This window comes from Pseudophryne corroboree, chromosome 3 (assembly GCF_028390025.1).
Source record: "Pseudophryne corroboree isolate aPseCor3 chromosome 3, aPseCor3.hap2, whole genome shotgun sequence".
Taxonomy (NCBI): domain Eukaryota; kingdom Metazoa; phylum Chordata; class Amphibia; order Anura; family Myobatrachidae; genus Pseudophryne; species Pseudophryne corroboree.
Genome location: NC_086446.1, coordinates 637,429,728 through 637,445,654, shown reverse-complemented (window position 1 = coordinate 637,445,654; position 15,927 = coordinate 637,429,728). Strand labels below are relative to the sequence as shown.

At 38.9% G+C, this 15,927-nt stretch overlaps 1 protein-coding gene across 2 annotated transcripts in view; it reads left to right on the top strand.

Moving 5' to 3' along the window:
• Positions 1 to 15,927, top strand: part of PCDH15 (protocadherin related 15) — a 2,278,876-nt gene that overhangs the window by 517,160 nt on the left and 1,745,789 nt on the right. For both annotated transcript variants that reach the window (XM_063961739.1, XM_063961738.1), the window contains exon 3: positions 15,622 to 15,636. In XM_063961739.1, the coding sequence (XP_063817809.1) occupies positions 15,622 to 15,636 (15 nt within the window). The remainder of the gene's footprint in view (positions 1 to 15,621; positions 15,637 to 15,927) is intronic.

Below are 15,927 nucleotides of genomic sequence, written 5' to 3'. Positions count from 1 at the left end.
AAAATAAGCAGTATCATTTTTAACTGCAGATTTTATTAGAAAAACCTATATGGAAAATATATTGTGCTGGTTTGGAAGAGTGGATTAATGGTGGAGCAAAAGCCACAAAGTATTTCTTGGCGGTGGCAAGGAAAATGAAAATACTGGTTTTACTGTAAAGTAGTTCACTTTCAGGCTATTTAAATAAAAAAATATTAATTTCTCCATTTTGAGAAGATACTGTATTATTTGCCTTTTCAAAGGAAATAAGTAGAAATTATCGGTATTGTTAATGTGTTGTCACCAGCCCAAAAAAAGGTTACTAAAACCCTCAGAGGGATAATAAAACCCTCAGTGGTGTGACAGGGTTACATTTTGTTTTTACACATTTCAAATTTTTTTAAAGAATACCTTTATAGGTGTCAGTGATCCATAAGAATGATTGGACATTTTTAGTCTTATTTTGTTCTAAATTCCCCCATTTTTTTACATTTTTATATGAGAAAATGTCACAGATATTTTATTTTTTGTTTAAGTTGTCCATTATATATTTTTTCTTTCATTTTCATTACAACTGGAAAACTAACTGGCAACGTGTTGTAAAACTAATGAGAATTTTTTTTTAATTATCATTATGCCTATACTTAAAAGCACTTGGTCACAAACATATTTTTATTTACCAGAGTAACTATTTACTGTAGATGAACTCTTACAGTATATTGCATATATTAAGATGATTATCTAATCACAATGTCACAATCACATTGTCCTTGGGAAAGAGAAGTCAGTTTTTTCTCCTTCAAAGTTAGATATGTGTTCATCTCATTTTCTTGCTCTCAAAATGCATTAATAACAGATTCAGGTAAATGTTGATAATATTTTCTAACCCTCTACCTTGTATTGGTTGACAGTCAGCTAATCTGTCTATATACTGTAAAAGAGACACTGAGTCTGCCTCAGTGTGCATGCATTGGACCCATACTGTACGTATGCATAACAGGTCCTGCATCATCGGATGCAGTACGGCTGCAGACATCAAGTGATTGACAGTGACGGCAGCCATTTCACAAAATGGAGGCTTGTCACCTTCATTTTGTGGGAGTGTAAGGCCAGGGACTGACAAAGATTTCCTGGCTCCTTGGACAGAGCTGTAGTGGTCAGTCTGTTTGACCTCATGGGTCATTAAGTCAGGTGATTGTGCCACAAGTGATCAGATGCTGTATCCTAGGACACATTACTAAATCACACATGTATGCAGGAGCCGTCTACTTCTACCTGATGCCTCCTTCGACTTTAATTAAGATATATGAGCATCGCTGCTGATTCCAAGTAAGTAGCAGGGATGCTCATTCCAACTGCATCATAATCAGGCACATTGTGCTGTGAACTGAATTGGGGAAAGAGTTTTTAATTTAACTTTTTCTGATTACTTCTTCCACTATATCCATTAGAAGTGGGTAGGGCCTGTAAAAAAATAAAAATAAGCGGTTGGCCCTGATCAGTATACATAACATTGTGTCTTAACAGCACGCTACCTTGTAGATGAAATTCATTAAGTTGAGCATTCCCAACACTAGAGTCAATGGTTATTATTATTATAATTATCCTTTAATTATATGGCACCACAAGGGATACACGGTGCACAATTTACAGAGTACATAAACAAATAAGCAAAAACAAGAAAACAGTAACTAACAATTCAATACAATATAGGACAAGTACAGGGTATATAAACATGGCTGCATCAGCAGACAACACTGAAATAAGTATCAGGGTGGCAGAAAACCAAGGGTTTTGCTGCCATAATAGGAAGTATTGAAAAGAAGATAGGTTAAGTAAGAAACATAATAGCACAATGAGGAAAGAGGGCCCTGCTCATGGAAGCTTACATTCTAAAGGGGAAATACTGTATGAAACTCATACTGTAATTGAAAAAGGGTTTCAAAATGGCATTAGGGCATTTAGAAATGCAGGAATCAAATTTCTACAAATTACCAGGCGACAAGCCACAAAGTAGTATTAAATGTTCTTTTTAGAATGAACTTTCTCTAGTGTAATCTATGATCCAGACATTATAACAAATGCAGTAGACAATGTTTCACCCAATTAGATAGTTGCAGAACTACTGTACAAATTGTCCAGAGGCTTCAGTCTCTCCTAGACCCATAGTTGAGGATCTAGTTTACCTATTATCTAAATATCCAGCAGACTATTACCTGCAACCTGTTCTAAGATCAAGTGAGTTCATCAGCCATGCATGCTCATAGGATGTCCCTTTCTGTTCTTTTCAGAGCAGGGACCGGGGAGGGTAGAGTGTCAGTTACTAATAGATGTGCAGCCTTGAGAGGCAGAAAAATGGATGTGTTCTGCATGCATAGTCAGAGTAGAGGATGGACATGTTCTCATACATAGGGTATTAGCAAGACCAGAGCACAGAGACGCATGTAGCTATCGGGAGACATATCTTTCAGGTACAAAATATGCATGCACATGAGTATCATGATTATGACTCTAAATAGCTTTTTATTAGATGATTACATCACTGATATATAATTTTTAGTGTGGCTACTACAGTATATGCATTGCATCCAGTCCATGTAAAGATTTACATTTGATTTGTAAAGGCCAGTACTGATGGGAGAGATGTGTTCTGAGCGATCTTAACAAACTGCTCAGCATACATCTATCCCCTCGCTCAACATAGCACGATGTGTGCTGAGAGAGGGGAGCAATGTGCTAGATTGAGCCTGCATGCAGGCCAATCTCAGCATCGGCGATAGTGACGCAAGGGACCGCGCATCACTATTGCTGTGGGGGGTACACACGGAGAGATCAGTGCTTAACTTCTAAGTAATCTAGTCAGATTGCTTAGAATTTAAGCACTGATCTCTCAGTGTGTACCCCCCTTAAGGGTGAAGACAACAGATCATCAAATCTAAATTACGGGGAAAGATTAATGGTTCTAACTTGAAAAAGTTTGAGGTGCCTTAAAGTAAAAATGTTGGTAGCTAAGGTTGGAGTCACAGATCTCAACTGATAACTTTTTGATAAGTATGACTTTAGCGCACATATTGCAATACCCGAATGCAGATGTATATGCTTAACAGCATAGTGTTAGCAACAGCGTCAAAATTTTTGAGAATTTTTTTTGTAATAATGCAGAAGTCAATTGTCCATTGTCACAACTGAGGGCTGAGGCTGACCTGGGGGAAGCCTCAGATATAGGGGCTGGCATGTAAGTGAACTGTGGAGGTAGAATTGGGTTCCTAGACATACGGGTAATCTATCCCCATCTGCCCGAAGGCGTGACCACAACAACGGAGTTGTAAAAGCAAAATTCAGTTTATTGAACACACATTATAGACCCTTGGGTTATGCAGTTACTTCAATAGTGGATGTGCAGAGATATCACAGTTCAGTTCCTAGAAGTGCAGAGGTAATAAGTGCTGTGGCTGTGCAGAACAGAATGTTATAGTTCTTGCCAAATCCGGAGCTAGGAAGTCCGTATGCCACAGCTAACCACTGGGTTAGGAACAAGCTGGTACTGGCCAGCAGATGATACACAGAGGCTGGGTAAATACAGGTGCACAGGAGTAGAGATGATACTTGAAAGAACTGCAGAAAATATGGGATGGAACCGGGTTGAACAATAGGTATACTGAGCTCACCAATGAAGCTGGAGTCCGATGGTGAGCATCGATGGATACTGTGGTTCGAAGTTGTGTGGTCACTTGATGCAGAGCGATATCGGAGTACCGCTGGTGACATAGAATAATGCTGGAGATGATGCAGGCACTGCAGGAAGGTTGTTAGTGACACAGGAACGCTGTAGAAAGCTGGAAACCTGTGATGCACACATCATGAAGCATAGAGGGTGATGCTGCAGATAATGGAAACAAGGAGCGATCCCAGGACACCGCTGGAGGCTGGAGGCAAAGCAGGACCAACGCTGTGAGCAGGAAGCCAGTGTTGGATTGCAGGAGATAACCAGGAGCAATGCTGGAACACTGCAGGAGTCAGGCTGCTCCACTGGATGGTAGCTGGCGCGAGTCTCTTAGTGGAGCTGGATCACAGGAGCTGGAATACCTGGAGAAACGAGCTGTAGAATCCATAAACAGGAGAGACATGTGTACAAGGTTAGACAACCAAAGCACCGACGATTATCCAGCCCAGGAACAGGATATTTATACCAGCTGGTGAGCAGGCATTGGCTGGATAATTAGGCAGAGTCCAGAGTGCAGCGGATAGGCTGTAGAACAACAGGTGATGTGAACAAACATGGCTGTGCCCATGTTTGAATTTGAGGGAAAGACTGTTTGTAACTTGCATGTGGTAATCAGCAGTAATGGCGGCGGAGGCCGCAGAGGTCGGGAGACACCATACTTTAGAACAAGTGGGTTTTAACAGTGATGCTGTCATGACAGCGTTGCCGGGATCACAGGAAAGAGACTTGAGGCAATGGAATGCAGCGCACTGCACGCAGACAGCTCAGGTGGAATCCAGGCTTGAAATGCTGGGCCAGTCTCAGGAGGCATTTGGAAGGTAAATACTGATTATAAATTACCCAGATCGTGACATCCATGTTGTATTCCACACTTAATTTTATTGAATGTTTTTAAAGGGTTGTTACAGTGGAATGGTTAAATCAAAGACCAAATTGATACAGCCTAAGAAATGTAATATAATGTAAAAGCTGCTGAATTAGAAATGAAAATGTATTTCAGTGACTGGATAATACAGTCGGTAGAGCTGTAAGTGCATGTTTTAGTGCCGAAGGCATTTCTATCCAGCACCTCCCCCTCAATTTCTACTTTACTTATTTTAGTGCTCTTTTCAGTTAGGATTCTGTTTTATTATGTTTTCCATCATTATGTCTCCCCGCCACCAGGGGTTACCAGTCATTCTGGTATGTGAGCTGCAGTTCTGGATCCTTCCAGAGATTTTGTGACCAGGTGTCAAGTGATTGACTACTAATTCATCAGCATGGATTGCACCTGATCCCAACAGTTATTACAGGGTCATCAATGTCATTGGGTTTCCTGCAGTGTTTCTGGTCTTGTTCATTAATTATAGTCTTGTGTTCCTGTAAGCTACGGTGTCTGCCAAGCTAAGGAATTTCTGCCATTTAGCAGGTTGCATCATGTGTTTATTTATTCAGTTATTCTGGTCTTTAATATGCTCTGCCACTATGACTATTCTACAATCTGAACTAGTCTGCAATTGATTACATTTACTTGTTTGCATATTATAAATTCTCAGTGTTTCTGTATTACTAAGTTCATTGGCAATTCCAAGTGTTTCTGCAATACTTTGCTGCTGTATCCTTCCTCAATAAGCATCCTTTGAATATATACCTACATTCTGTTGCTGTTGCTCAATAGCAACCAGGGGGTTCAATACACTCTGCTTTTCTGTTCCTCTCTTCATGACACCAAATGTGCAGGGATTCAGGGATACATGGGTTTGGGTTCCTTAACAAGGTAGCAAGCTGGCTGTTGGGCAGCCGCCATTTTCCACATCACAGCAGCTGCATGTGACATCGCGCGGCTGCCATGAACCCACCCCCATTTCCAACACCACGCTCCTGCAACACATCAGGGCATAATGTGATCACATCGCATTAGCGCCCCTTACTGAATAAGGCCCAATGTTAGGAGTTATGGTAAGGAGATAGGTATTTAATTTCAAATATTGTTTCTGTTACCATCAGTTGTATTTTACAGTAGTATGACTACACTATATTATTTTCTATGATTTGGGTATCTGACATGATAAATAAAGAAATTAGGCTATAGAAATGATTGGGAGACTAAATGAACAGATTTTGCAATTAGTGTGTTACACTGAAAGCAATTAAAAAAAATTAAGCAACATTTAATGCCTTCAGTAAGTAAATAAAAATAAAAAAATCTAGAAGTGCAGCTATTATAACTGTTACATATGAAAAAGTAGATACTGAAAATTAATTGATTCTTTAGATGACCTTTCTAACCATGTTTTGTATTTTCTATATTTTCTTAAGGCTTTATTTTTTACCCCTGTGTGGAAATCTACTGTGTCTTTGTATTACTGGTGTACAAACACACAAATCAGTTAGAATAAAATATCTATGATGTAGGTTTTTATGTCCCCATGTTGCATGCATCTGATTATCCTGTTTAATAAAATGAAATATATTTATTTATTTTATCCACAATGTTCTTTTAAACTACGTGGCAGTCAGCTCATTTTCTCACATTATTCAGGAAAGGTGACACCTAATGTATTTGTAATCTATTTCTGTGGATTAGTTTTGGTGAGTGGGAAAAAGCAAGTTATGATGAAACTTTCAATATTTGATTTGTAATGTTGGGTTCATAAATAATGTAAAGCATACATCATCTGATTTATAGGTTTAAATCTACTCTAGATATGTTCTTATAATGCAATAAAAGTACAGAATATTTGAGCCTGCTATAAATTTAATTCACACTTGTAATGCTCAGTTGACACTGCAGAGTTAATGAAAAAATTATACTACTAATAAAGAAGTATCTCTTCAGTTTTATTTTTGTTTATTTTATTAAATGACACACACATGGCGTTTTTTTTTACTTATATTTGCCTCTAGAACAATAAAACAATATATCGTTGTCAGCTACTATTTTCAAGGAGGAGTCAGTGTGTGAGTGTATGTGTGTGTATATATATATATATATATATATATATACTGTATATAGTTATATTTTGAAAAAGTCCCTATGAAAATGTTGATTCAATTAAAATTTAATTTTATTTATCTATTATACAGTAAATACACAAGGGAATTATAGAGTACTTAACAGTGCCCCACAATAAGAAACCCCTAGGTGTCAACATAGAATATTCAACCTACAGAAATGCAATTTATATACTCAAATACTATTCTTGTATCAGGGAGAAAAAAAAATATTTCCATACCATGAAAAACTGAAAAAATAGAAAATTGTTCAAATTGTCAGTAGCACATTGGCAATAGTATAAGGTTAAAAAGTCCCTTGTCAGGTCATGAGGCAAGAGTTTCCAACGCATTTCATCCATTAGACTTCATCAAGAGAATGAATAATTATGGGTCAAACCTATATATATATAACTAAGTAAACAAGGTACTATTACAGGCAGTTATTATATCACTTCTGGTTTTGGGAATTTACAACACTTAGAAAGGATTGGAGTGATCTTGCACAGCTAAATTAAACAATTTGCTTGTGATGTACAGAAACCAACTATTAACATATATTTGTCGGTGGGGAGTCACAGCTTAATAATTGTCTTATACTTATCTCATTAAACTATGCGGCTCATATACATGGTTATGTAGTATATAGACAATGTTTGGAGAGAAAGACACATGCCTGTAAGTAGTTTAAGTAAACACTCAAGTCTTGTCTTCTAGAATAGAGTAGCACTGACAATTGTATGCACAGAAAATCAGGTACTCATAAGTTGTAATTTTCAATAACAATTCCCAACAGCAATATATCATGAATATTTGGGGATCAGAATAGTATGAGCTGTGTTAAAATGATGAAATGGGTTGTGATGTTTCATGATATTGTTAAATAGTTCGAGAAGTGTGGGAGCAATATGTGGATGAAGAATTTAGTAAAGTTCATTAGACATGCAGTCTTGCCCAGAGGATTTGTGCAGATGAAGGTTGGATATTGCTTCATCAATCTCTAGAATTGTAATAGGTGCAATCAATATTTCAGCCTGAGATTGAGACAGCTGAGGCATATCAGTTTGTCTCAATAGACATTCATGAGCCTCTCTATGAAAAGGAAGGCTTTAGTATAGGTTAGTAAAATATGATTCAAAGTGATTCACAATAGTACGGACATTTGTGAGTAACTGGCCTGTTTGCCCGTTTTTGACAGCAGTTATGAAGCGGGTGGGGTGTCTCTTTCTGGACATAGTTGCTAAAAGGCGCCCTGTCATATTCCCCCATTTTTAGTATTTGTAATGAGAAAAGACTATGTCTTTTTTAGCCTGAGATAATAAAAAATCATTCAGTAGTTATTTAGCTTGAGTGTATTTGTGCAGTGAGTCCTCAGTGGATTGGAGGAAATGCTCCTGAATAGCTTCGTTCATGGAATCATGTAGCGAGTGATAATTAGCTGCTGATTTCTTTTTATGCATAACTACATATTCAATTATCTGGCCACAGAGAACAGATTTGGCTGCACCCCAGAAAATAGTTGGTCTTTCCCAATAATCCAAATTATAGTATCATCCAAATAATTCAAACAATTGTTCAAAGGGAATTTACAAAAGTCATCTGATTGATATAAATAGCTAGGAAACCGCCAAAACCTGGTTCCACCTGACTGTATATTTCTTTCCAATGTTAAAGATACTGGAGCATGATCTGAAATCAGTATATTATGGATGTCTGTGTTTCTCACTTGCATCACTAAAGAATTTTATATTAAAATTTAGTCTATTCTTGACCATGAATGGTGTACATTTGAATAAAAAGTATACGTCTTGTCTGTGGGGTACAGTAACCGGCAAATGTCAGTGAGCTGGAGAGTGGATCTCATCATCCATATTTGCCTCCTCATAATGGAGTTCAAATTTCTCGAGAGAGGCCTTTTACGCAAATTAGGGTCGTCAACCAAATTAAAAATGCCTCCCAACACAAGGGCAAAGTTTTCCCTCTCTGAGAGCACATAAGTTAGTTCCTGTAAAAAATCTTCAGTACCTACATTGGGAGCAAAAACATTTACCAACATGTACTTAGCTCCCCATAGTTCAACATCTAGAATTAAATATCTACCATTCTGATAGTGAACGAGTGTAGAATAGTATAATTCAGGTCTTTGTGGAATATAGCAATTCCTCTTGCTTTTCTACTATAATCTGCAGAGATGTAATTGTCTATCCAAGGTGCTCTAAGAGAGGAGTCTGCTACATCTAGCCAGTGTGTTTCTTGTAAAAATGTTGGGGCAAAACTCCTTTAAATGTGTTAGTACCCTTTTTTGCTTAACAGGTGAATTAAGAACCCCAACATTCCAGGAGACCAACTTGAAACAAGAGCCTAGGGGAGTAGAAAGTTGTGATTGGGAGTCTATATTCTGACTAGCCAATACCTATACAAGGATGGAGGATTATATAAAAGATTAACATGTCAATTATTCACTCCCTGTCCCAGCAAGCAGAGAGCTTAGAATAGATAAGATAGAGTATCTGTGTGTATCTCATACCCTGGAAGAGGGAGACAAGATGCAGACAAAAAAATACATAAGAACAATATATCACATTACTTCAAACATCATTTTCTAACATTTCCTCTAAACTTTAGAAACCCGACAAGTGTCCTCACTTAGAGCAACACTTGTATGAAACTGAAGAACATAGAAGGTTAATCAACCAAGTAGCTCTAATATGAACATACAACCTGTATATTCCGAACATCGAATATCACTGTAATTAATGTGAATTTACTCATTCTAGCAATTGTCAGAACTTCTAGTACCAAGCATCCTTGTAACATTGATGATTTGGCTTCTTTTGGGTCTGAAAAGAAGAATGTGTGACCGTTGTCCTGAATTAGCAATTTAGCTGGGTACATTAATGCAAACCTTGTATTGTTATCATGAAGTAATTTACATACATTTGAAAACTCTACGCTTTTGTGCCACAGAAGCAGAGAAATCCTGAAAAATAAGGACGTTCTTGTCCCTCACCTTTAGCTGGGGGGTGTTACGGTAGGAACAGAGAACCTGCTCCTTCATGCGGAAAATTAATAAATTTTGCAATAACTGCCCGTGGTCTATATTCCATATCCAGCCTATTCGGGCCAATTCTATGAGCCCTTTCTATTTGGGGCATAAATGACCCATCCGGGATCTCCAGGGCCACAAAAATTTATGTAGAAAGATATTCTGGCAGTTGCGAATCTCGGATGGACTTAGATCTTCTATCTCTTTTTTCTAAATCATCTATTTTAGCTTGCATGGCTTGGATGGTATTAGAGTATGAATCTGAGGTGTGTTGAAAAGTTTGCACCTGATCCTCAGTGTCACTCATCCTTTGTTCTACTGTAGTGAGTCTAGATGAGTTTGCCTCCAGTTTGGAAAGAGTTGTATCTAGCTTCTGGATATGATCAAGCTTTTGACCAATAATTTGTAAGTTCTCAAGTTTCTTATCTATCTGGGGCATCAAGAATTTTGAGAGTTCTTGAGCCATTCTTGAGAGAGATGGTTGATCCAGTGGCAGATCTATTTCAGGCACCTCCTCTGGAGAGTTGTTTATCTGGGGAGTGAAGGTGTGTTCGATTTTCCTGAATTTTGATTGTTCTTACACATTCTAGTATTTATAGTTGATTGGTTTGATTTGCCCGATACAGTTTTATGGACGTATTTGTCCATAACCGACTATCCAATTTTCAGCAGGAATGTGGTCGCAGTGTAACCAAGTATCCAAAATTTGGATACTAACTCATACTATCATTTGTGCTGCAAATGGAACATTGTCACAAAAGCAAAACAATGTGAATACCTCTTATACCTCTAGATCCAAAAAGACCATAATGTACTTAGTACAGTCCATAATATGGCAGTAATTACTAAGCTTGAGTGTAAGGGAGAATTACCAATGGGAATTAGCCAATGGCTGCAGACCTAAGCAATATATATCAATTTTTAGGCAATAATATATGTGATGTACAGACACAATTTAATGTCTTGAAACAGTATGTATCCAAATTATGCCTACGTAGAGAGCTATATCTATAAGGTTAACAGTAAGTTAAAAAAATAATGCTGTTTTACAATACCACCACCATATGGCAATCCAAAATGGTATTATTAGGTAATGAGAGCTATATCTTTACAAATGTGTGAAAATAGTTGTAAATAAAGAAAAGCTGCAATAAATCCATGTTGCCACTAGATGGCGATCTTGAAATACTCTATCATTAACCCTTAGCTAATAACTAGTGCTGGAATGAGGCTCTGCAATGTAAAACAAAGCTGAGCTGTCCAAGGAACAGGTCCATGTAACCTGGGGTACACCACTTTCCTTATTCCCCCTGTCCTATTAGCACTCAAGTTCACTTTTTGCCAGGGTTATGAATAATATCCTATCTCAGACCAGATGTATCCAGCCAGGGAACCCAGATTGTGCAGCTGAGGTATAAGTTGAGGGACTGTTATAGAAGAGAGAAGTATTAACGTTAGTGGGGTTGGGGGAGGAGAAGAGAGGGGTGAAGAGGAGAGGTGGGTTGGACACGAAAAACACAGTAGGAGGTAAGGAGTTAAATAGCAGGGAAGATATAAATGATAAATGATTATGATGGTGTTAAAAGAAGGAATAGGGGGTGACAAACAAAGTTAATACCTGGGACATGGGAGTGAGTTGTGTAAATCAGCAGCCCGGATACTATATTTGACAATCTACTTGTCTCACTGCTCTTCCAATGGTATAGCTAACACTGCACCCTGGAGTGTCCTTTCCGCTGCAGTACACTGTTTATTTGTAGTGAGCCAGGTGGATTGGAGCAGAAGGCAGCACCAATGCCACTGCAGAGCAGGCGTCCCAGGTAGCTGTGGTTTCTTCTGAGAGGTTATGCACCAGATTCCCTCAGCCAAAGAGAAGGAGCCCTCTGCCAGTCAGTCAGTGAGGAGGAGCCAGGTAAGCTCTTCACCACCAAGTTGTCTGGGGCTAGCTAACTCCACTTGTAACCCCCTCCAATCAAATCCTCAGCGTGTAGCTGTTGGCAAGCTGGTGTAGTAATCAGTGGACAGGAGCGCATAGAGGTGATCCCCTCCTGCTCAATCATAGAAGCTCCAGCTGTAATCCATTGCCAGAGGCCCCCAGTCAGTAAGTAACAGATGAGTGGAGGGCTCAGACTAGGAAAGGCTCAGCGTGGGTGCCCACTACCCCCGCCACAGTGCGTCAGAGGTCGATCTCAATGGCTGGATGCACACTGTGCTTTTTCAGCTCCGCAGCATCCCATGATCTGCTATGCACTGGAGAGGGGAGGTCGAGCCACCAGCCTCACTCTGCTTACTCTGGCAATGGACACAGTGAGTGTCAGACCTCTGTCCTCGGGAGCCAGTAAGAGTGCAGAGATGTAGTCCCCACCTGCTCTATCTTAGAAGATCCTGCTATAATCAGCCACCGGGGGACCACAATCAGCAAGCCACAGATGAGTGGGGGTTCTGGCCAGGCAAGACACAGCACGGGCTCCAACCACCTTCCCTGCAGCATACCAGAGGCCGGTTTCAATGGCTAGGCAGACACCATGCTGCCTCAACCAAAGAGAATCTCACCAGCCGCCATACACATGAAATGTGAGTTCAAGCTGCCAACCATGCTCTGTATCCATCGGGAATGGGCACAGCTAAATTCAACCCTCTATCCCACTACACAACCAGAGTGCAACAGGTACCTTAGGGCAGTCTGTGTTCCGCAGCTGGAGTATCGAGGCAGTAACACAGGTTTCAGTGTGTTCGTGCCAAACAACGTGGCAGTCATGGAGGCCTTCAGGATTGATGGCCAGACACCAGGGTAATGTGAAGCTCCAATGCAGAAAAAGGTATCCTTCAGTTCCCTAGATGTAGGAGGGCAGAAACGTAGGAAAACAATCCAACAAACTTGGAAGGAGAGGAGGATGGCTAGGGATTTTCTGCTCTTGGTGACTTAAAATGCAGCCATGCTGGATGGCCCGCCCACCGGAAGTAATTCCTTGGTCTATTTGTGCATCCACAAGCACCCTCTGCCATGGAATGAATGTGAGCTACAAAGCTGCTTCCTGTGACATGTTTTCAGTAATTGTGGAGGTCACACACAGACAGAGAATCTTTACCTAGCATAGGGCTGATGCAAGTTTCTATAGTGATGCTTGTGGTATCATGTACAGTACTCGGGCCTCTACTGTTCAATATATTTATTAATGACCTAGGGATTGGCCTGGAAAGCACGCTATCAATTTTTGCAGATGATACTAAACTAAGTAGGGTAATTAACTCAGACAAGGATTCAGAGTCCCTACAAAATGACCTATTTAAACTGAAACTTTGGGCATCTAAATGGAGAATGAGATTTAATATAGATGAATGTAAAGTCATGCACCTCGGAACTAAACATAGCTATGCATCCTACAAATTAAATGGAGAGAGTTATTAGGAGATACTGTTTCAGAAAAAGATCTGGGGATGCACATTGATTAAAAAATGTAACAACAGTCAACAATGTCAGATTGCAGCAACAAAAGCAAATAAGGTTTTAGCCTGTATAAAAATGGGGAATTAAGGCAAGGGAGGAATGTGTAATCATACCATTATATAAATCACTGATACAGCCACATCTTGAATATTGTGCACAATTTTGGACACCACAATATTAAAAATATATCTTAGCGCTCAAAACAGTTCAGAGATGAGCAACTAAATTGATAAGGGGGTTAGAGACATTGGAATACAAGGAGAGGCTTACCAGGTTAAATATGTTCTCACTTGAAAAAAGGCATCTAAGAGGAGACATTATCAATGTATATAAATACATAAAGGGACAATTCATGGAGCTGTCAGGCGATTGGTTTATTAGGAGACCAATACAAAGGACACGTGTACACTCTCTGAGGTTAGAAGAGAAAAAATGTAATACCCAACATGGAGCTATCAGGCGATTTGTTTATTAGGATACCCATACAAAGGATACGTGTACACTCTCTGAGGTTAGAAGAGAAAAAATTAATTACCCAACGAAGGAGGGGGTTATTCACAATAAGGGCAATAAGGATCTGGAATACCTTGCCAGAGAAGGTAGTAATAGCGGACTCAGTAATCGAGTTTAAACATGGTTTGGATACATTTCTAACTGATAAAGATATACAGGGATATAACATTTAAAAAAGACTGTATTGAGTTACTACTGGTATACTTTGGTTACATTCATAACAGTATAGGATCAAAACAAAAGTTGAACTCGATGGACAACTTGTCTTTTTTCAACCTCACTAACTGTTACTATGTTACAGATGCATCAAGTAAAATTTGAGCAGCTGAAGAGCCTCAAAGTAGGCATCTTAGCCCTAACTCATTTGTACACAAGACTGAACATCACATACTGTATGTGCTTTGTAGCAGCATTCAGAGCCCTAAAGAGCAGCCCCAGGCCCAAGTACTATAGGGGAAGTAACCTGATCACAACTCCTACAAAAACTGCATACAGTATATTACAAGGGATTCATTATTCCCCACAAGGGAGGGGGGCATCAGCATCTTACCTTTATTGCTTAAGGAAGTGGGAAGGGGGTCCCTCCTCCTCAGCCAGTGCAATCATATTTGTGATATTCAGGAAGATGGTGCATGTGCACTAGAGAGCAAATACTCTGACAAAGTGCCAGAGTCTTTGTTTTCATTGTGCAGTGCCATCTTCTCTAAGCGGTCACTGAGAAGCTGGTGCCATGGAGGAGATGGGACCCCCTTTTCCGGAGCAAGGCAAATGTACTCTGAGGGGGCCCAGGTAGTTAGCACCTGCTCCCCCACCTCTCAGTAATAGTGGCAGCATTAGCATAAAGTCGCAGCATCAAAATATGCACACATGGGCGTGGCTGTGTCTGACCCATGATCAGCCCCTATGGGTTTTCAGAAGCTCTGCTGTATTTTGGTAATATAATACATTGCTAAATATACACTTATTTATTCTGTACTTTCCTTTCATAGCACCAATATGAAATATATTTTTCCTATTTTATTCTTACATTTATATGATTCTCCAACTTGATTAGTGAAGTTTGTAAAGCACAATGGAATCATTTTGTGTGTTTGTGTTACATATCTATTCCTAGCCCAGTGGAACTGGTTTGCTTTTGTGCTGTTCATTATTTTACAATAGTTTATCCTGTTATTTGAACGTACTTTCTAAGCTCTGCTGAACTTTATACATTCATTATATTAATTCTGGTGTGATGAATGCAGTGATATCTTAATGCACAATTACGTTAATGAAATGACTTAAATGGCAATATTAGTTTCCCTCCTGCACAGTCCCACTTTAGGGAAATATGTAAAATAGGTAGACTTATTATTGAAGCTTATTGGTAATTATATGGATGTCTATCCATCATGAACCAGGAACTGGGTCAAAATATATTTTCTATAAGATACATTTTATTTTAAAGTCAATTTTGAGTGCCCTCTGTCTATCTAACTATCTATCGTCTATCTATCACTTAGCTCCACCCCTAGACCCAAAGTTCCTGAACCTATTTTTCCAGAAAAATAGTACTGCCTATAGTAACTAATCACATATTTGCATTCAGCACTCCTGTGTGGCCAGATTAATGGAAGCTAATATCAGATTTGCTGCTGTGGGTGTTTTTTATTTTTTAAATAGACAGCAATTTTATATAAATTGTGACTGAGCATGTTGGGATTTGCACGTCTTTCTAACATCTCTTTAGATAGTATGAGGATTTTGTTTTGACTGGATGAACAACATGATAGGAATTAACCACTTTACACCTTGTATTCCACTCTTTAACAATTCTCTGCTAATCCCTATACTCTATTCTGTTTGCATGTGAAGTCTATAAAAGAATGATTGTGTTCTCATTTCTTTTCTTTCATAATTCTTCTCTGCTTCCTTTGATGAATATACTTTTGACTGCAGACTGGCAATATGAGGGTAAGATCTCTAAAAGCTGAAAGTCCTAAACATTGCTTGTCTGTTGTTCATATTCATTGTTACTTATAACATTATTCAAATTCTGCTCACTCGCTTCAATTAGAACCTTTTGATCACAATTAAATTTCAATTATATTTGTTTTTGTTGCAAAGCTTTAATTACAATGGTTCCCTTTTAGTCATCTCTTTATGTTCTTATTTTCGTGTTAAATTACCATAATATCCTTCTAGTCCTGAAGGACTTCAACTTCACAACTATGCCTGTCTCAGACTTCAGAGAGAGGTTTAATA